Source organism: Lolium rigidum, chromosome 2 (assembly GCF_022539505.1).
Source record: "Lolium rigidum isolate FL_2022 chromosome 2, APGP_CSIRO_Lrig_0.1, whole genome shotgun sequence".
Lineage (NCBI taxonomy): Eukaryota > Viridiplantae > Streptophyta > Magnoliopsida > Poales > Poaceae > Lolium > Lolium rigidum.
Genome location: NC_061509.1, coordinates 258,879,584 through 258,897,172, shown reverse-complemented (window position 1 = coordinate 258,897,172; position 17,589 = coordinate 258,879,584). Strand labels below are relative to the sequence as shown.

The window sequence follows — 17,589 nt, the reverse complement described above, 5'->3', positions numbered from 1 at the left end:
TCTAACTTCGCTCATAACCCGGCCTATGCCTTGATTGTGTCAAGCAAAATGGTGACATATGGTTTTCTGTTGTCGAAGATTACTTTGTTGCGGTGTTTTCAGATCCACCAAGCATTGATCGTGATTAGAGAGGAGGACCCCTTATGTGTGTCTGTGGGCGCATAATGAATGGTTTGTTGTTGCCTCTCCACAAGTCTTCTCCAACTACATTTAGTTGGGCAATTGATCAGATACAAGAGAGGACCTCATGCCACATGGTGCATGAGAAGGAGAAGGCAGTGAGAAGGTGGGTAATGGTATCAACCAACTGGTCACAAAGCAAGCCTTATGGGGCAGGGCGGCTTGCCATGCCACACAAACCTCTCAGTGGTCCAACACCAGTCTTGCTAGACTTGCCAGATAAATAAATTCACCCTAGGAAGGACCCACAGTGAACCAGTGAAGCTTCCAGGACCTCGGTACGACCAAACCCACCCCTTGGAAGAGGATGGAATAGGAGAAATGTGAGTATTATGTCCATTTATCGTCTCTCTCCAAACTAGGATATCTAGTAATGACGAGAGTTTCAAGTCCTTGCCCATGAGCCAAACATGGATATAATTCCAGAATGCCAATATTCTAAGTTCCCTCTAGATGTTGGTGATCCAACATCCATCAATCAATGCATCCCTAACTGTATATCATTTTATTTCATCCATCTCAAGATGAGAGATAGGAGGTCAAGGGTTGTACTGATGATGGCCTTCACATCTAACCATTGATCCTCCGTACAAGCGAGTGGAGATTTCGTAAGCAACCACCATTAATGCAAAAAAAACACATTATGCTCATCCGCGGAGAGTTGCATCTCAAAACCATACAAAGGATGGATGGGGTATGTAGCATTCTCCAACCAACAAACCGAGAGGCTAATTGTGGTCTTCAAGAGGTTGCGTAGCCCCAACCCGTCGATCTCCAAGGAGAGGCAAACCTTCCCCCAATTGACACGATAATTACAACCATGTGTGACCCCCTATCCGCCACGAGCAATTCCCGGAGTATATTGTCCACCTATTGCTAGATCTTCTTCTAAGGCTTAGGGACATCGACAAGTGAAAAAGGCAGGACGGTCATCACTTTAACCAAGGTTAGCTGCCCATCCTTGGTCAACATGTGGGCATTCCAAGTTGGGATTTGGTCACCAATCCGGCACACTAAAAATTAAAAGAGACACTAAAAGGTTTCTGGAGCACAAGGGGGATCTTGAGGTACTTGATCGGAAGTGGGCCACAACTAGCAGCCTAAAGGTGATGATGCATCAAGGGTATCTCCATACGAGAATCCGATGAGAGACACCGCCGATCACTTTCTGAAGTTGGTCTACAACCCCAAAACATGCCCGAAGAATGCGAGAAGGCTGCAAACCATAGCTATCCTATACTCGAAGCAAAAGAAAAATATTTTTTGTTCACGTAAAGGAGGGATGTCTCTAAGATGGGGGCACTCTAAAGGCACCAAATAATACCAATCTCGCGAGCCTTCGCTAGCTTCATGGTTGCAATGAGGATCATGACCAACATAGGAGAAGAGAAGGTCACTCTGTGCATCCTTTGGAGTGCCATACCGGAGGCCCCGACTCATTATTGAAAAACACTCACTAGTTAGGTGGAGAGATATGGCAATCCACTCTGGAAGCGACGGCCAAAACTGACCCTTAAAGCAGCTCAAAGAGAAGTTCCAATGAAATGGCGTTGAAACCATGTGTGATGACCATCTTGAGCATGGCACGAGGTTCCTTGAGATGGTTGAGGTATCATGTTGACTGTTGAACCACCATGGAAGTTATCATTGATGTTGAGTTTTTTATGCGCGAACAATGGTTATCCTCAGCCAATGATCTAAACCTTGGGATAACCTTGAAGCCAAGGTTTCGCCCACTAATTTAGTCGATATATGGATGAGACTGACATGGTGGTGGTCCTATGGAGCAGAAGTATTTATCCTCTTGGGAAGGAGGATCGACAATGTCTAGTTCAACCCCTGGAAGCTTCACCAACGAAAAGAGTGGAACTTGGCGAGAGTAACCATGACGAAGATGACACATCAAGCCTATACTAGGAACTCTGTTTTGAGCCCGTGGTGTTGCTTGGGCAGGGTCCTCGCCACACGACACGCCCGGAAAACTACCCACACCTCCTTCTCCAAGAAGGGGCACCAAGTTCCGCCAAGTACTTGAAGCTTATACCAAGAATTCAAGGTCCATCTATGACTTGTGGGACTCCACTATGCCGAGAAGGGAGTGGAGGAAAATATCCCGTACCATTGGATTGCTTCGTGATTTGTGACAGTGATTAACTGGCAGCACCGATTGCAACTAAGATTCAGTAACATCCCTGACTGAGAATTCACTTAATTTTAGTTGACTGAGAATTGATCACATCCTTTTAAATAATATACACTTGGCAAATAACTCATATTTTTAGTTTACCTTGGTTTCCGAAGGTTAAACTCGAAAATTAACTCGAAATATTTGGATGCCTCACACACGAGGCATGTCATGAGCAACACACACAGTTTGTTGGGCAGAGACGATCCTTTTGAGTGCATGGGAGCCACGACCGGAGCCCGCGCTGTCCCTGTGGAAGGCTGGAAGCAACCGTCACATCACAAGGCAAGGCGGCACTCCCGCATTTTTCTCCCGGTGTTCGCCTAGTCCCAGTCCCAGCTATAAAGCTCCGCGCATCCCCTTCCTCGTCTCTTCCAACTCGATCACACCCGTCACTACTACTCCTCCGTCCCCAGTCCAACACCGCAGCTACCCACATCGATCACCAGTCCTACTGCTCCATCGATCGTCTCAGGTGATCTCCGGTCAAGTTTCATACCGATATCCGCGCGTCCCGGGAAATAGAAGGAGATCGATTGATCCATTGGGCGGCCATGGGGAGGGCGCCGTGCTGCGACAAGGCGACGGTGAAGAAAGGGCCGTGGTCGCCGGAGGAGGACGCCAAGCTCAAGGCCTACATCGACGAGAACGGCACCGGCGGCAACTGGATCGCGCTCCCACAGAAGATCGGTACGTAGTTCCATCTTGATAGGTCTTGCCGTGGCCGGTGGTGTTCTTTTTTCCTTTGCTTTTGCCTAACACAGTTGAACTTGCTTTCGTGGTTAATTGCACCCCCCCTCTCTCTCTCTCTCTTTCTCTAGATTTGGCCATTTCTCATCTGTCTGTATTTTCCCATAAATAGAGACCAGTATTAATGTTCCAAGACATGGAAATAGTTGCCTACCTAGCCTACTACCTATGGAACAAGCTAGCCAGTACTATGACTGTATGCTTTTTGTGCTTAGTCAGTTTGAAAGCCAACATTTTCACAGGATATATCTGCCCTTTTGATCTCAACTTTCTAAGCATATCTTCCTCCTTTCCCCTCTATCTAACCTTGAGCCGGAAGAACCAAGGTAGGTTGGGACAATGAGATTGGTCTGGTAGCCCATTCAACCTTTAGTTTTAAATTACAACCAATGAAATTACAGTTAGTTTAAACTTTTGATGACAAGAAAGCTATGATGTTCCATCCATGGATTGGCTTATTTGTTTGTCGCACAGTGACAGATCTAGCTAGATGGGATCGATCAGCTTGACAAAGAAGCAACTATTGCTTTCTATAAAATATGGAAACTGGGAAGTAGATTGGTAATTGCACGAAGATATTAGATCATGCGATTAAGATTTACCCAATTACTAGCTAGTGAACATATAATCTCCGCTGGTTTCTTGCCAGTGGCCCAGCGTAATAAAATTAATTATATGCCAATTATCAACTAATTAATTATACTGCACTATACTATGACAATTAATAGTTTTTGTTGTATCAATGGTGTGTTGCTAGATTTGTCACTGAAGATCTATACATGATTTGTTGATTCCAGGGCTGAAGAGGTGTGGCAAAAGCTGCAGGCTGAGATGGCTCAACTATCTGAGGCCAAACATCAAGCACGGGGACTTCACCGAAGAAGAGGAGCACATCATTTGCAGCCTCTACATTAGCATCGGCAGCAGGTAGATGTAACCCAAATTCATCTTCTTCATCGCATGCACCGTGTTCTAATCACCGACGAAATTCTCTTTAATTCTCGGTGTGTTTTGAGAATCAAAAACGGTTGTGTGCATCCTAGTTATGCAGAGGCCGGGTGTATTGCTTAAACTTAGTAAAAAACGCCATTTATCGAAAAAACTAATGTAAGCGAGCATGGATGTAGGTGGTCGATCATCGCGGCGCAGCTGCCGGGAAGGACAGACAACGACATCAAGAACTACTGGAACACCAAGCTCAAGAAGAAGCTCCTCGGCAAGCGCGCGCCCTCCCGCCGCATGCGCGGAGGCCAAGACGCGTCAACGACGCCCTACTCTTCCTATCTTGCGGCGGCCACGGCGAGCGGCAGCGGGGGCAACAACGTTAACGGCGCCGCTGCAGCAACGTCACACGCATCCCTGAGCTCGTCTGCGCTCGAGCGCATCCAGCTCCACATGCGCTTGCAGGGTATCTACAGTGCGTTCGGCTGCGGCGCCATGGCCGGCAACGCGCCACCACAGTGGCCGAAGCTCGAGTCTCCGACGGACGCCGTCGCCACGACCACTCTCAGCGCGTACCACCAATCGCAGAGTTTGGTCGCTGGTCACACCCTGTCCGCCGCTGAATCGGAGCAACTCAACTCTTCCTCGGGCGCGACCTACATGCCGGTGCCGGGTAGCTTCGAGGAGCGATCCAAGCTAGGGTTCTGCTCTCCTGCCGGCGAGGCTTCCGACGTGTCCAGCACCGTCGAGATGAGCTCGGAACCAATGGTAGGTGGTGGCTTCGGCTACGGCCACGTTGACGAGCTATACGACTTCCTCTACAGCAAGCAGCTAGCCGCGGCCGGAGGTTTTCAAGGCGGAGTTCCTCCGCTGCCAGAGCTGCAGTGTCCAGATGGCGGTGCCGTCGTGGGAGCGGACGAGAGGTTCTCGACGTGGATGGCGTCTTGCGACTATGCTCCTACGACCGGCGCCAGTCAGCTCCAGCTCCAAGGCAGCAACTCCATTAATCTGCAGGATTTCGTGTTAGGGTATGATCAATAATAGTTTGTGTGCTAGTTACAGTACATTACTACGTTACGTATACACTCCAATGATCCAATTGATAGGTTATAATATGCATGTATGTTTCGATCTGTCGATCTTAAACTTGCTTGTTAATACATTTGTAAGTATGTATGTGATTCAGTGCTATTGGTTTAATCCATATATTCTTTGAAGATCATATGTTTGTGTGTTATTTCTATTGCATATGCGCGCCAGTGGTCGGATGCATATGTATGTGAAGGAATTCTGTCGTGTCAGCCTAACTGCCTAAACACAAGATGTTTTTTGTAGCTGGAAAAATCAGGCGGGTGCATTCAATGTGACCGATCAGATACACAGTCATCGCCTCAAGATGTACAAAGTTTCGCGTCACTAATATTAGGGCACGCTCATGCTAGAACAGCAAACCTTCACGGCTTGATATTGCATCATTTGTTCTCTCATGCATTGCCCCTTCATACTGTTCCATAAGAACAAACCATCACCTACGGGTTTCAGTACGTTTGTGCCAGTGATTATAGAAGTTGTGACAAAACACAAACCCGATAGAGAAATCCATGCCAAGGTTTGTCCTAATCTTCACGTCGTAGAATCGAAATTGGGGAGGATAACTAGCTCCAAGAAGCCAGAATAACTAGCTTCAACTGGCCAAGGTTGGATGCGTCTCGTACGTTGGAGAAGGCGATCTCAAGTCGTAAGAACTTCACCCCGCTGTCCAGACAATTGCAGAACCACAAACCAGTACCAATCCACACAAAATGGTCAGAATCATAGAGCACAAATTTGGGGAAAACAAAGACTCCCTCTCGCGAATCAGCAAGATCTAAGGCAATAAGTATTTCTCGTAGTCATTGTTCCTAAGCTTGTAGCTGAATGGTTTAACCAAAGGTCCCTAAAGGGTGGGGGATAGTGTTAAAAGTTACAACAAGATCTATACAATCTCTTAGCTAGGTCAGACCAAGATTCAAAATGACTCAGCATTTTCATTGCCTTTCTGTGCGAATAAGAAGTCAACTTGAAGAGTTATCGACAAGCTTCTCAAATATCACACAACCTTTAATAGTCTGGATACCTCCAATATAATTGATCATTACATTGGCTTCACACCGTCAAATGATGCAAGGTTTATAAATAGTTAGAAAGTAAATTTTAGTGGTATGGACCATTATCACGTTGCTCTTACAGTATGGTGGTGAGACACAATAATTAAAAAGGCAAATGTTGAAAGTATTAGATTAACTCAAAACTTGTTTCACCAACTTTGTTTCTTTAGCTATTTTGTTTGCAGGCTCGGAAATTATTCATTTCCTTCAACAATGAACTTGTGTCAAAGTAAAGGAGCATAAGTTGAAAGCATAGCATTGTCAAGGATATAATAATAGGATTTATGTCAGCGTTCACATGTGCATGTGCGCTCTTATTTCTTCTTAGTAAATCTCTAACTAATATGTACGTTTTGGGAAATGTCGTATATGTTGTTTCCCTGTGCTTATCATTCACAATCCCTTGTCAAAGAGCCATCATCGACTCCATTTGGTCTTAGCATGGAAATGCATTTGAAAATGCACATATGGTTATGCAACTGTGCCTCCTAATTTATCTTGAATCTTGCATGGAAACTTTGCAAGGCCACAGATGTGTATGCTTCTATTTTCACCAATTCATCTTCCCTTGATCATGATTTTTTTCGCATGACTCCTTATGATTTATCCATCGGTCTTCGGTGTTGGCTGATGAGTGGGTGTCCTCGTCAAGTCGTTGAATACTCCCCAAACACCCATGTGTGATGAGGGATATAAGTATAAAGCCATGGTAATTTGGGAGAGTCGAACACTTTTTGGAACCATTCACACATATAGAAAAGATAAGACAACATAAAATGCAGCGCGAGGAGGAGGTGTATAATAGAATATCATTGATGGCCTAGTATAGCCGACAATATATGGATCATATGTCATATCCGATCAACCAAGATGGATGGACCTTGTTCCACCACCGTCAACCAATAAGAAATGACGGCTCATCGATTGGGGTTAGTATTAGCGCACCATAGGAAGACATGCACTTATCCAATATTTTTCATCACCTGTTATGGGAAGGTATTTGATCTGCTATGTTTTTTTTTTCATTTCCCATCAGCCGTCCAAATTTTTGTGTCATTTTTTCTGTCTTTCCCAATAAATATTTCCAGTATAAGAAATGACGGCTCATCGATTGGGGTTAGTATTAGCGCACCATAGGAAGACATGCACTTATCCAATATTTTTCATCACCTGTTATGGGAAGGTATTTGATCTGCTATGTTTTTTTTTTCATTTCCCATCAGCCGTCCAAATTTTTGTGTCATTTTTTCTATCTTTCCCAATAAATATTTCCAGTATCAGAACAATGCTTGTAGAATGATATATATTTATTCACAGTATAGTGTTACAATTGTTTATGTAAAGGGGTCGTAGGGGTATAATTTTGGTTGAACTATTTTACTCGATGATACCAACCACATTCCTTTTTAGTTGTCCAAAATTTCTACAAAAATCTTACACAAATGCTTGTGGAGGATCACAAAATTGGCAAATAGTTTTGCCTATTTTAATTATTAGATTAAGATGAAACCTAGATTAGTCGGTCAAGACCCAAAGTGTAACTTTGTAATTTTTGTGTGTGGAATTGTATAGAACCAATTGGTGATGACATGATTGGAACTATTGGTGTCGTTGACGACACAAGGTTTCACCGTAATACTCCAATAGTGATGAGATAATCTGCATTGTCGGTTGCTACAAAGGCCGGTAATGATTCATAGCGGCTGAACAATTGATCATATGGCTGATCTTAATTCATAAAGTGAGAAATATGTAGGATCCCTTGTTTGTATTGAAATTACTAGTAAGAAATTCAAAAATGCAAATGATATCCTCTTGGCACATTATTTTAGGAGAAGCAAAGAATTGATCATTTACCTAAGCGGCACTGGAATGAATGCTAAAATAGGATTGCATGTTGATGGTGTTACACCGGAAATATACAAACCATGTGGCATCAAAGGAACAACAAATAAATTTTCAGACCACCTAGGAGGTACGTGAACTTTTCAGAAACCTCATTCATATTGGCAATGAAGATGAAACCCACATTATAATTATAACTTGCATACTTCACAAATTTTCGGAAATGATTAGGAAATTTATGGTTTAATGGATTGATCGGGGCCACACATGGAAGTGACTAAGTAGGTTATTGATTGGTATGGATAGACAAGGCCAAGGAACGCGGGAAATACTTTTTTTTTACTCCCTACTTCCGTATGGCATTGGATGTGGTTCATGGTGCATGCTTCCAAACGTGGGCACTGTAAGGTGGCTTGGATATTAGTTTGTAGGATGATTTACCTTGGTTTCCTCAACGTGCATGGCACATGTGGTTTGGGCCTGAGTGCGTTGGTGCCAAAGAGAGATGGGTAACCCTGGGGAGTAGGGTTTATGGTATGGAGGTAGCAAAAGTAAGGTATGACTGATTTTTTAGGGATGGGGTGAGTCTTCATGGGTGGGGTGGGGCTGTGATTTCCAGAACTTCCTTATATAGCGGCACAAGTGGGTGTTGCTAGTGGGGTTTGCTTACTTGGGCCGAACAATCTATTCTTAGTTTTAATTCAAAACATGTATGTGATGTCTAGTTATCACAAACAGGTGGTAATAAAAAAAAGTTGGCAATATGATCTTTTAAGGAAATTGTGATGTCTAGTTACCATGGACGAAATTATTAACCTCGTGTGTGATGTTTACTTCAGAAATATCCATCTACGATGACTGCTATCATCGAAATATTTGATCTTTCATGTGGAATTAATATTTGAGGGACTTCTTTCTCAAAGGATCAACTCTTTATGGATCTATGTATTTTTTTAGGATTAGTGTCCTTCAATGTGAGGTTCGTAAATTTATTTTAATGGCATATGATTGTGCACATCATTTTACATGTTTAAAAAGATCTTGTTAAGAATACTTTGGAGGGTGCAAACAATACGGCTTCATGACCATGGAAAATGTACAATGGCTACCATACACTGCAAATCAAATGCCATACACCAATACAAATAGAACTTTTCACACAGAAAGTTGAAGGTAAAAACAAGTAACAAATTATAATAGTATTAAGTCTAATGAGCTCCTTCATAAAGCAAAAAAAACATATCATTAAATGGATTGTAGTATTCATAATTTGATCGAGCAAAGAAATTTACAATACATGGTATGAAGTAATAGTTGACTATTGAATGTAGATTCTTAATTGTTTAAAAATAATTGTTTGTAACAAATTTAGATTTTCATTTTTATATTATATAGATCATTAATATCAAGAAGTTATAAGTACATAAGAGGAAGCACTGTGACCACACCTAATTCTTGGATGAGAGATCGAGTAGCCCAACAAGATTTTGTGGAAGTTTATATTTCAGTTCGTGATAGACTAGCGAATGTAACGGTCTTGTATCTTGGAGGGGGAGGGGACTACTTTTAGCAGTAGTCTACGTACATATACCTAATTTTGTTTTTGACCAACGAGTACATAAATTCCTTACTTCGTATAAAAGTTGGCTAACTATCAACACAACTAGTTGAAATAGTTACCATCGACAGGATGGAGCCAATTTGTGCAAAATTTGATCATTGATTTATCGTTGGAGACCCAACATCTCCCTTAATTATGCATGATCCATTAATCACATTGGATACGTTGTCATCCATGGTCTAGAAATGCATAGTACATTTCTTTTACTTTGTTTGAGCAAAAAATGTTCCGATGTATCAACTGATATCCATGTATTTCAAGTAAGATTTTTAAAGAATTGATAAAAATGATTTGTCATCTACAAGACTTGGTATTTAAAGAAGTCCTCAAACATATGTTCCATCATATACGTAAGCACATGAATGCCGCCTAGAGGCGTGGGGGGGTGTGAATAGGCTGTTTAATTTTTTTACGATATTGGTTTGAAAAAAATACGGAATAAAAATAGGGTATGATTTATCAAGCACAAAACCTATATACTAGGGTTACCTGTGTGAAGATCAACATTATGATCTTGAAAGCTTCCTAGATGGAAAAGTATGATTTTTTATTTACGCTAAGGAACACAAGTAACTATGTGATAGAAAGATATATATAACTTCAAGCACGGAGGCTCTCAACATATAACTAAGGCAAGTAGGAACGATGATGTGTCTCAAAGTTCACAACCTTGGGAGTGCTACTCTCCTTTGGAATTGTGTGGAGGTAGAATGCTCCCCAAGCGCCATATTCTCCTCGAACCTTTCCACGAAAAGGGAAATCTTCCATCCAGTATGCAACCCTTCAGAGCGGTCACCGAACCCATTAAATCTTGGGGAAATCTCCACAACTCAGTTGGAGGCTCCCATGTAATCCACAATAAAATGCTCCAACCTTGGGGTAATCTCCACAACTAAATTCAAGGCTCCCATGTAATCCGCAATAAAAATGCCTCAAGCTTGGGGTAATCTCCACAACTGAATTCGAGGCTCCGAAGTAATCATCACCAAGGTCACAAAGCTACAAAGACGCCTAGAGTCCGAGAACCCAAGAGGAACAATCTCAGGGTATAAGCATCTGAGGGTAATAGCTCACGAACTTTCACTTCACTAGTCTCAAGGGAGAACTCAAATAGATGCACCAAATGCAATACCATCACTACCAAATGCAATCAAAACTAAAAAAATCTATGGGGAATAATAGAGGAATAAAAAATAAGGTGAACACCAAATTTCTCCAAGATCTAGATCTAGTGGGATCCCTTCACAAAGAGGAGGGATTGATTGGTAGAGACGCAGATCTCCTCTCTCTTCCCCTCAAGTGGTGCACGAATCATGGAGAGAGTGGAGAAAAGGGAAGATTAAGAGTAGTGGTTAAGCCACATAGAGAGCAGTGTGGTCAATTGACCACATACATTTTTGGCAAATCCTTAGTATACAAGTATAAGTAATGAAAAAATATATTATAAACTCATTAAAAACACATGTATTTAAAACCACAGCTTCGAAATGACATCACAACCTTGATGGTGTGGCAACGCCACTACTCAAGAGGGTGAAAAATGGATGAGAAAAATGGCCTGGCCTTAAGAACTTGGGATCCGTTGGGGAAGAGGACCCCTTAAATACCCCCCCCCCCAAATATAACTGTAATTGGAGAAAACCTCCATGGATGGTTGGCCTTACTTCCTTGGTCCAGTTCAAGGCTATTTGGTCTGACCCGATCAGACCACTCACGGCCCCAAGTTTTGACCAAAACCAGAGAAGAAAAGGCCCAGACGGACCTAGCCTAGACCAGCGTCAGACTAGTCCGACGGGTCAGACTCACTGCCCATGTTAGACCAGCCTGTCTAGGAAGACACCACAAACCTAAAATGTCTCTATTTTCTTAGCCAGACTCTTAATTCGATGATCTTGGGATCATTGGAATCACAACAACGAGCTCTACAACATCATTCATATGAACATCTACAGCCACAGAGCATAAGAACACAAGATGAAATGTTTGACCAAACTACAAAGATAAACCCTTAAAACCTCCAAAATTGAAAACGGGAACTCAAACTAGGAGACTTTAATATGCAACTAATTTTGTTCGAAATATAATGACAGTCAGAAAGGAGTTTTTTCAAGTAATATAGAGGTGTGGTACCTCTCTACACAAAAAATTGTCAAACCTCTTACATCGAAAACACAACAAGTTTTGCGTACGTAATACGTTTTTGATGAAATAGAGCTTGTCATGAAAATAACCACAATCTCTAAATCCTAAAATGGATAATATACAAATAGCAACCAAGAAATATGATGCCAAGTATGAAAATGTTTGAGCTCTCTCTGAACGATACGATCAAGTTACTCACTGGAGAGGCCCTATTGATAGTACGACTACCGATCCTAAAACCCGGTATCCCAACAAACAACAAGAAACTAGAAAAAGAGAAAACATAACAAGGATACAAAATTCCTTGCACATTCAACTTAAGCAAGATGATAGTTATCTTAATCCTCTCAAGACGGAAGACCTTTGTTGGTTGTTCTTGAATGGTGAAGTCTTGCAAATTGCTCCCCATACTCCACTATGGGAGAGCTCTCTTTAGGAATATCTTCGGATATCCAAGATCACCAAATGTACAACAAGCTTCAAGCATATGATATCTTCTAGATTGCTCATCTTTAATTTGCGCTTCGACTTGACCAATCTTGAATCATTCTTTACAACCGTGATGCTCACACAATCTTCTTATTATCCAATACATGCTTCCAATAGGCTCAAATCACACATGTCCATTCTTCAGATCACCCTTTTAAAATCTTAGCCATCGCTTGATCTTCTTCATTATCTTCTTATTTCAACCTTGGCGCCAACAAATGGTTCAAGTGTGGCCTATGGATAAATCCTACAAATATAACTCAATGCAAGTATCAGTCCATAAGGATTTCCACTAATTTCCAAAAATCATACATGGGGTATCCATGCACTTTCATTATATGAAAAATGTTCATGTATAATAAATTGTTAGTATTTCTAATTAATAAAATTTCCATGAAACTTCTAGATATTTTTTATCGATATATATGGAAAATAATTTGTTCCATAAAACGTCTTCACTACTTAACAACTATGTCCACCTAACTCATGAGAAAGTTATATACAATAGAAATAAGCTTCCATATATAAATTGTAAGTTTTCTACCAAACTAAATTATATAGGTCTAATAAATTTAAAATCTAATAAATAATAAAACAACAAGAAAGGAAAGAAGGGAAAGCCGAAATGGAAAACAAAAAGTCGTTCATATGCTATCGCATATACGCGAGGGTTATCCGGTGCATGCAAACTTGTGGTGCAACCGGTGCACCACACATAAAAAACACATGAGTGAAAATAAACTAGCACATACTCCCTCCGTCCCGGTTTACAGGACCTACGCGTATTCCAAGGTCGTCAATTTAACTACTATAGTATAAGTTTTACACTACAAAAATTATATCATTAAAAGTACATGATCTAAACTTTCTAATTGTATATATCTTGTAGTATATATTTTGTACTACGTTGGTTAAATTGACGACCTAAAAATGTGTGCAAGTTCTATAAACCGGGATGGAGGTATAATGTGCGGTTATGATGTCCCAACTTTCCAAATTTATTTTTGAGCCACAACTTGAAAAAAAAGTTATTACAACATTAATGAGGTCAACTCACAGCCTAGTTTCAAATAGCTACTACTCATTTGTCTTTTTGGTTTCCTTCATCGTGATTCGAATGAACTTGAAATTTGTGAGACGGTAAAAATATTTGTTCTATCTTTATGCGAATTAGTTTCAGCATTTGTGTTAACTTTTAACAGGTGTTTTCAAGTTGGGTGCACCGGTTGCAATGTTGCGCTTGCGCCGCAACCTTGGTTGCACCCTCCATGGTCCCCTTACAAAAACTCTCCCTCCATGATGATCAAATAAAAAAATGTTAATGGTTGTTGGGTATCCTGGATTCGTTACGCCCGTTCTTTCTTTTTCTTCCCGTGTTTCTTAGCCCAAACGCTGGGGCGTGCACATAGGAGGCTCATGAACAGAAAAGAAAAAAAAAGTATCACCTAGCGGGATGGTGCAGAACAACTCAAAATGCACCGTGACCCACCTCCACGGCTCCACCTGGGAGGTTCTATACATCGCTTTAAGTGATCTGTTCGGACCATATCGCTCAAGGATACACCACCTGGGCCGGGCCTATTTATCTCTCGTGCTTGCACGAGCTGCCTCGTTCGGGATGAACCATCGCTACATGCTATCTGTTGTGTTTTTCTGGTTGTTTCGTTTCGAAAAATATTAAAACTTTTATGAAATGTTTGAATTTGAAAACTGTTCAAAATTTGAAAAAGTTTAACTGAAAATGTTCAAATTAGAAAATTGTTCAGATTTGAAAAATGTTCAGATTTAAAAAGTATTCAAATTCAAAAAATGGTCAAACTAGAAAAATGTTCAGAGTTGAAAAAAATTTAAGTTTAAAAAAAATCATATTTGAAAACTGTGCAAATTTTAAAAATGTTCAGTTTTAAAAATGTTCAAATTTTAAAAATGTTTAAATTTAAATTTGGTTGGATTTAAAAAAATTATTCAGATTTCAAAGTTTGTAGAAACCGGAAAAAAATTTGGTTGTTCATATTAGAATAAAGATTGTAGAAAAAAGAGAAGATGGAAAACCGGAAAAGAATCCGAACAGAAAATGAAAAACCGAGAAAAACAGGAAACAGAAAACGCATCCGAACGCACAAAAACCCGAGAAGAGAAAGCACGCCCATCGCTAGTAATGGGCCGGCCCAACCAATATTTCCCCTCTGCGGCGCCCCAGATGGGGCTCGCAATGAGCGATGAATAGGTTCCACGGCTCCACCTCCACGAGCAAGGACTCGGCAATGCTCCACGATGCTGTTGGAGACGGCAATAATTTTTGTTCTCCCATCAGTTCGTTCGTTCTCGCCATGGATTGGCAGACAGAGGATCACTGGATCCTTACATCCCCATATAATGTCTATTCTTGCACCCCAGATCACGCAACAAACATATAGGAGCAGATTGATTAACGCGTATTGCTAGCTAGCTAAGCAAGCTGGCGTGGACCTTATCTTCCTCGATTCCATGGCATCCAACATGGGCACCACCCCTGTGCTCCAACAGCTGCCCAGCATAGAAATTCTCCGACGCCAAGCTCCTATACTATATATATACCACGATATACATCAGTACATACATCACACGAACAACACCTACGCAGGTCAACTGCACCTGGTCATCATCACAAAACCAAAAGAAAGCTCGCCACCGAAATGCCGCGTCCACGCCGCGTCCCCGTCGGGGTCGCCACCCTCCTCCTCGTCGGCGCCGTCGCGCTCCTCCTCTTTGCCGACGGAGCCGACGCCCGGGGCTACAGGAAGAGCAGCCAGGCCCAGGCGTCCCGCTACCTAGCCCCACACAACGCGGCCCGCCGCGCGGTCGGCGTGCCGCCGCTGGCGTGGAGCGCGGCGCTGGAGCTGAACGCGCGCGTGTACGCGCTGCTGCGCGCGCGCACCGGCTGCGCGCTCGTCCACTCGCACGGCGCGTTCGGGGAGAACCTCTTCTACGGCAGCGGCAGCGGCCGGTGGGCGCCGGAGACGGTGGTGGCGGCGTGGGTGGCGAAGGAGCGGGCCATGTACGACCACGGCTCCAACACCTGCAGCGGCGCCCGGGGGGCGTGCGGGCACTACACCCAGGTCGTCTGGCGCGGCACCACCAAGGTCGGGTGCGCCATGGCGCCGTGCCCCGGCGGGAAAGGCACGATCGCCGTGTGCAAGTACAACCCGCCAGGCAACTACGTCGGCATGAAGCCCTACTAGTCGACACGTACGGGATCGGGAAAGCGTGATTGTATATGTTTGGACGCGAGGGGAGGCTGTTCCGCCGTCGTCCTGTCGACCATTCGGCCGGATACAGGCTTTGCATGATAATTTGCTGTCTACGTGGATCGTGCGATCCCCTGATTTGTACAGCCCCGATTGATTCATTATTTATTTGTTACTATGGAATATGGATAATAAGGCTTCCTAGGTAAATATGTTAACGGTAATCCTAAACGTACGGATTATTTGCTTACGGAAAGAGTTACAGGCTGATGTGTAATATACCGGTTGGTTCAGATTTGATTCGTTGCTGAAAAATCGGAAACGACCTCCCTGTGTGCTGCGCCATCGTGAGTCCGTAAGCTAAACGTCCGTATGTGTAGCATTACCGATATGTTAAATAGGGTTATATGTGCAGTTTTTTTCCCCTTCATATAGAGACCTTTTTTTTTTCAGTACGACGGTTTTTGGAAATTGTGAATTCCTTTTTTTGCCCACTACTTATACATTTGTGACATTATGAAAATTTCTTCAAGGTTGCACCATTTAAGAAACCATGTATCTGTTTTTACCCCTTTTCAGCATTCTGAAATTTTTCGTACGTCCCGCTAGTCAGGGCGACGTGAAGTGTTTACTCGGTGAACAACTCTGAGATGTACTTCTCCTAGACACTTATGGCGGTCATGAGAGGGTATTTACACGGGATACATGGATTCATGTCAAAAAGACAGTGATGGCATGCCATCTAGGCAAGATCTCGTGTTGGTCTGCAACAAAATGTTGCAGTGCGGGTAATTTGAGCTACTAACAAAATCCCCTAATTTAGGATAGAGTGGCTAAATCTTCCGAGAAATACGAACATGCATATATGAAACAAAATTCACAACACCAAACACTACTTTAAACATACATATATGTTGAATGTGAGATAAAGCTACCTGCTTCACGAACGCAAGATCTTGTGTGGATGGTGGCACCATTGCGATGTTCCTTAAAAGGGTATCTCGTCTATATGTGTAAATATCCTCGTTTGTCCCAAAGATAGTATCACGAGGACTGCACCTTCCGACTATGTGTCGATCCAACGCCCTATGTCATCATGATGTTTTTACTATGTAGAAAAGGTTACCTTAAGTAACTAAGGGATAAAACATGTAATTCACTATTGAAAATCAGAAAAAATTAAGTACCATTTCATAAGTGTTACCTTATCATGCCTCAGTATGATGTTTTTACTATGTAGAAAAGGTGCATGCATAGAGAAAATTTGCTTGACATTAATTATTTAACTCCAAAAAACTGAATTATTTATCGAAACTAGTTAATCGGGTTAGTAATCTTCATAGTTGAGTTCATCTTGTGAATGCTTGAAAACAAGATCTCATGGTGTTTTGTGTCACTGGATTTTTTTATCGCCATCAATCACCATGTTATGGTATAATCATTACCATAATAAATGAAAATGGCTACATGATAATAGTGTAGTGTTAATAATTTATATATTTTAACATGTATAGCGACAAATTTAGTATTGAATTGTTATCAACAAGTAAGCTATGATATTATACCTAAAAATGCAAGCAAGTGTTAAGCGAAAGGACAATGCCGTTATGTAGTCGGGCAACCAAGTAGCTATAATTTATGGATAAGTTAGTAAAGGAATGTTATAATATGACAATTATTGATATAAAAATTGTCAAAAACTATCAACATGTGATTTAATTTTGAATATATCGTCATGATTAAACCAATAGTGAAAACATATTGCTAATCTGGTACATGGTTGGATATATATTTTTAAAAATTCAAAAAAAGAATCACATTTACGTAATGATTGCATGCATTTGTTTCTAGTTACAAGGGAACGATTAGTTGCCCCACTGCTAACATATTCACGGTCTTCAAACATGTGCCAGGACCATGGGCGTACTTATTTTCACATACTTCTATTTGGAAAATATATGTACAATTACATGGTATTATATGAGATTTGTGTTACCACATCTGATAGTACTATGCACCATTATGAGAGAAGTACGATGTATTTTCTTTCTATGTAGCCTA

At 41.8% G+C, this 17,589-nt stretch overlaps 2 protein-coding genes across 2 annotated transcripts; both read left to right on the top strand.

Annotated features, from left to right (window-relative positions):
• The first annotated feature begins 2,919 nt into the window (after positions 1-2,919).
• On the top strand, positions 2,920-5,098 carry LOC124688637 (transcription factor MYB36-like). Its single transcript, XM_047222291.1, has 4 exons — positions 2,920-3,055; positions 3,913-4,042; positions 4,243-4,346; positions 4,656-5,098. Exons 1-4 carry the CDS (start codon positions 2,920-2,922, stop codon positions 5,096-5,098), a joined length of 813 nt encoding a protein of 270 aa, XP_047078247.1.
• Positions 5,099-14,976: 9,878 nt separating this feature from the next.
• Positions 14,977-15,522, top strand: LOC124690820 (pathogenesis-related protein PRB1-3-like). Its single transcript, XM_047224151.1, has one exon. It carries the CDS (start codon positions 14,977-14,979, stop codon positions 15,520-15,522), a length of 546 nt encoding a protein of 181 aa, XP_047080107.1.
• Positions 15,523-17,589: the final 2,067 nt, after the last annotated feature.

Coding starts and splice junctions, on each gene's coding strand:
- LOC124688637 (XM_047222291.1), top strand. CDS start 2,920: ATGGGGAGGGCGCCGTGCTGCGACAAGGCGACGGTGAAGAAAGGGCCG. Junction 4,043..4,242: donor TACATTAGCATCGGCAGCAG/GTAGATGTAACC, acceptor GCATGGATGTAG/GTGGTCGATCATCGCGGCGC. Junction 4,347..4,655: donor CCTCGGCAAGCGCGCGCCCT/CCCGCCGCATGC, acceptor AGAGTTTGGTCG/CTGGTCACACCCTGTCCGCC.
- LOC124690820 (XM_047224151.1), top strand. CDS start 14,977: ATGCCGCGTCCACGCCGCGTCCCCGTCGGGGTCGCCACCCTCCTCCTC.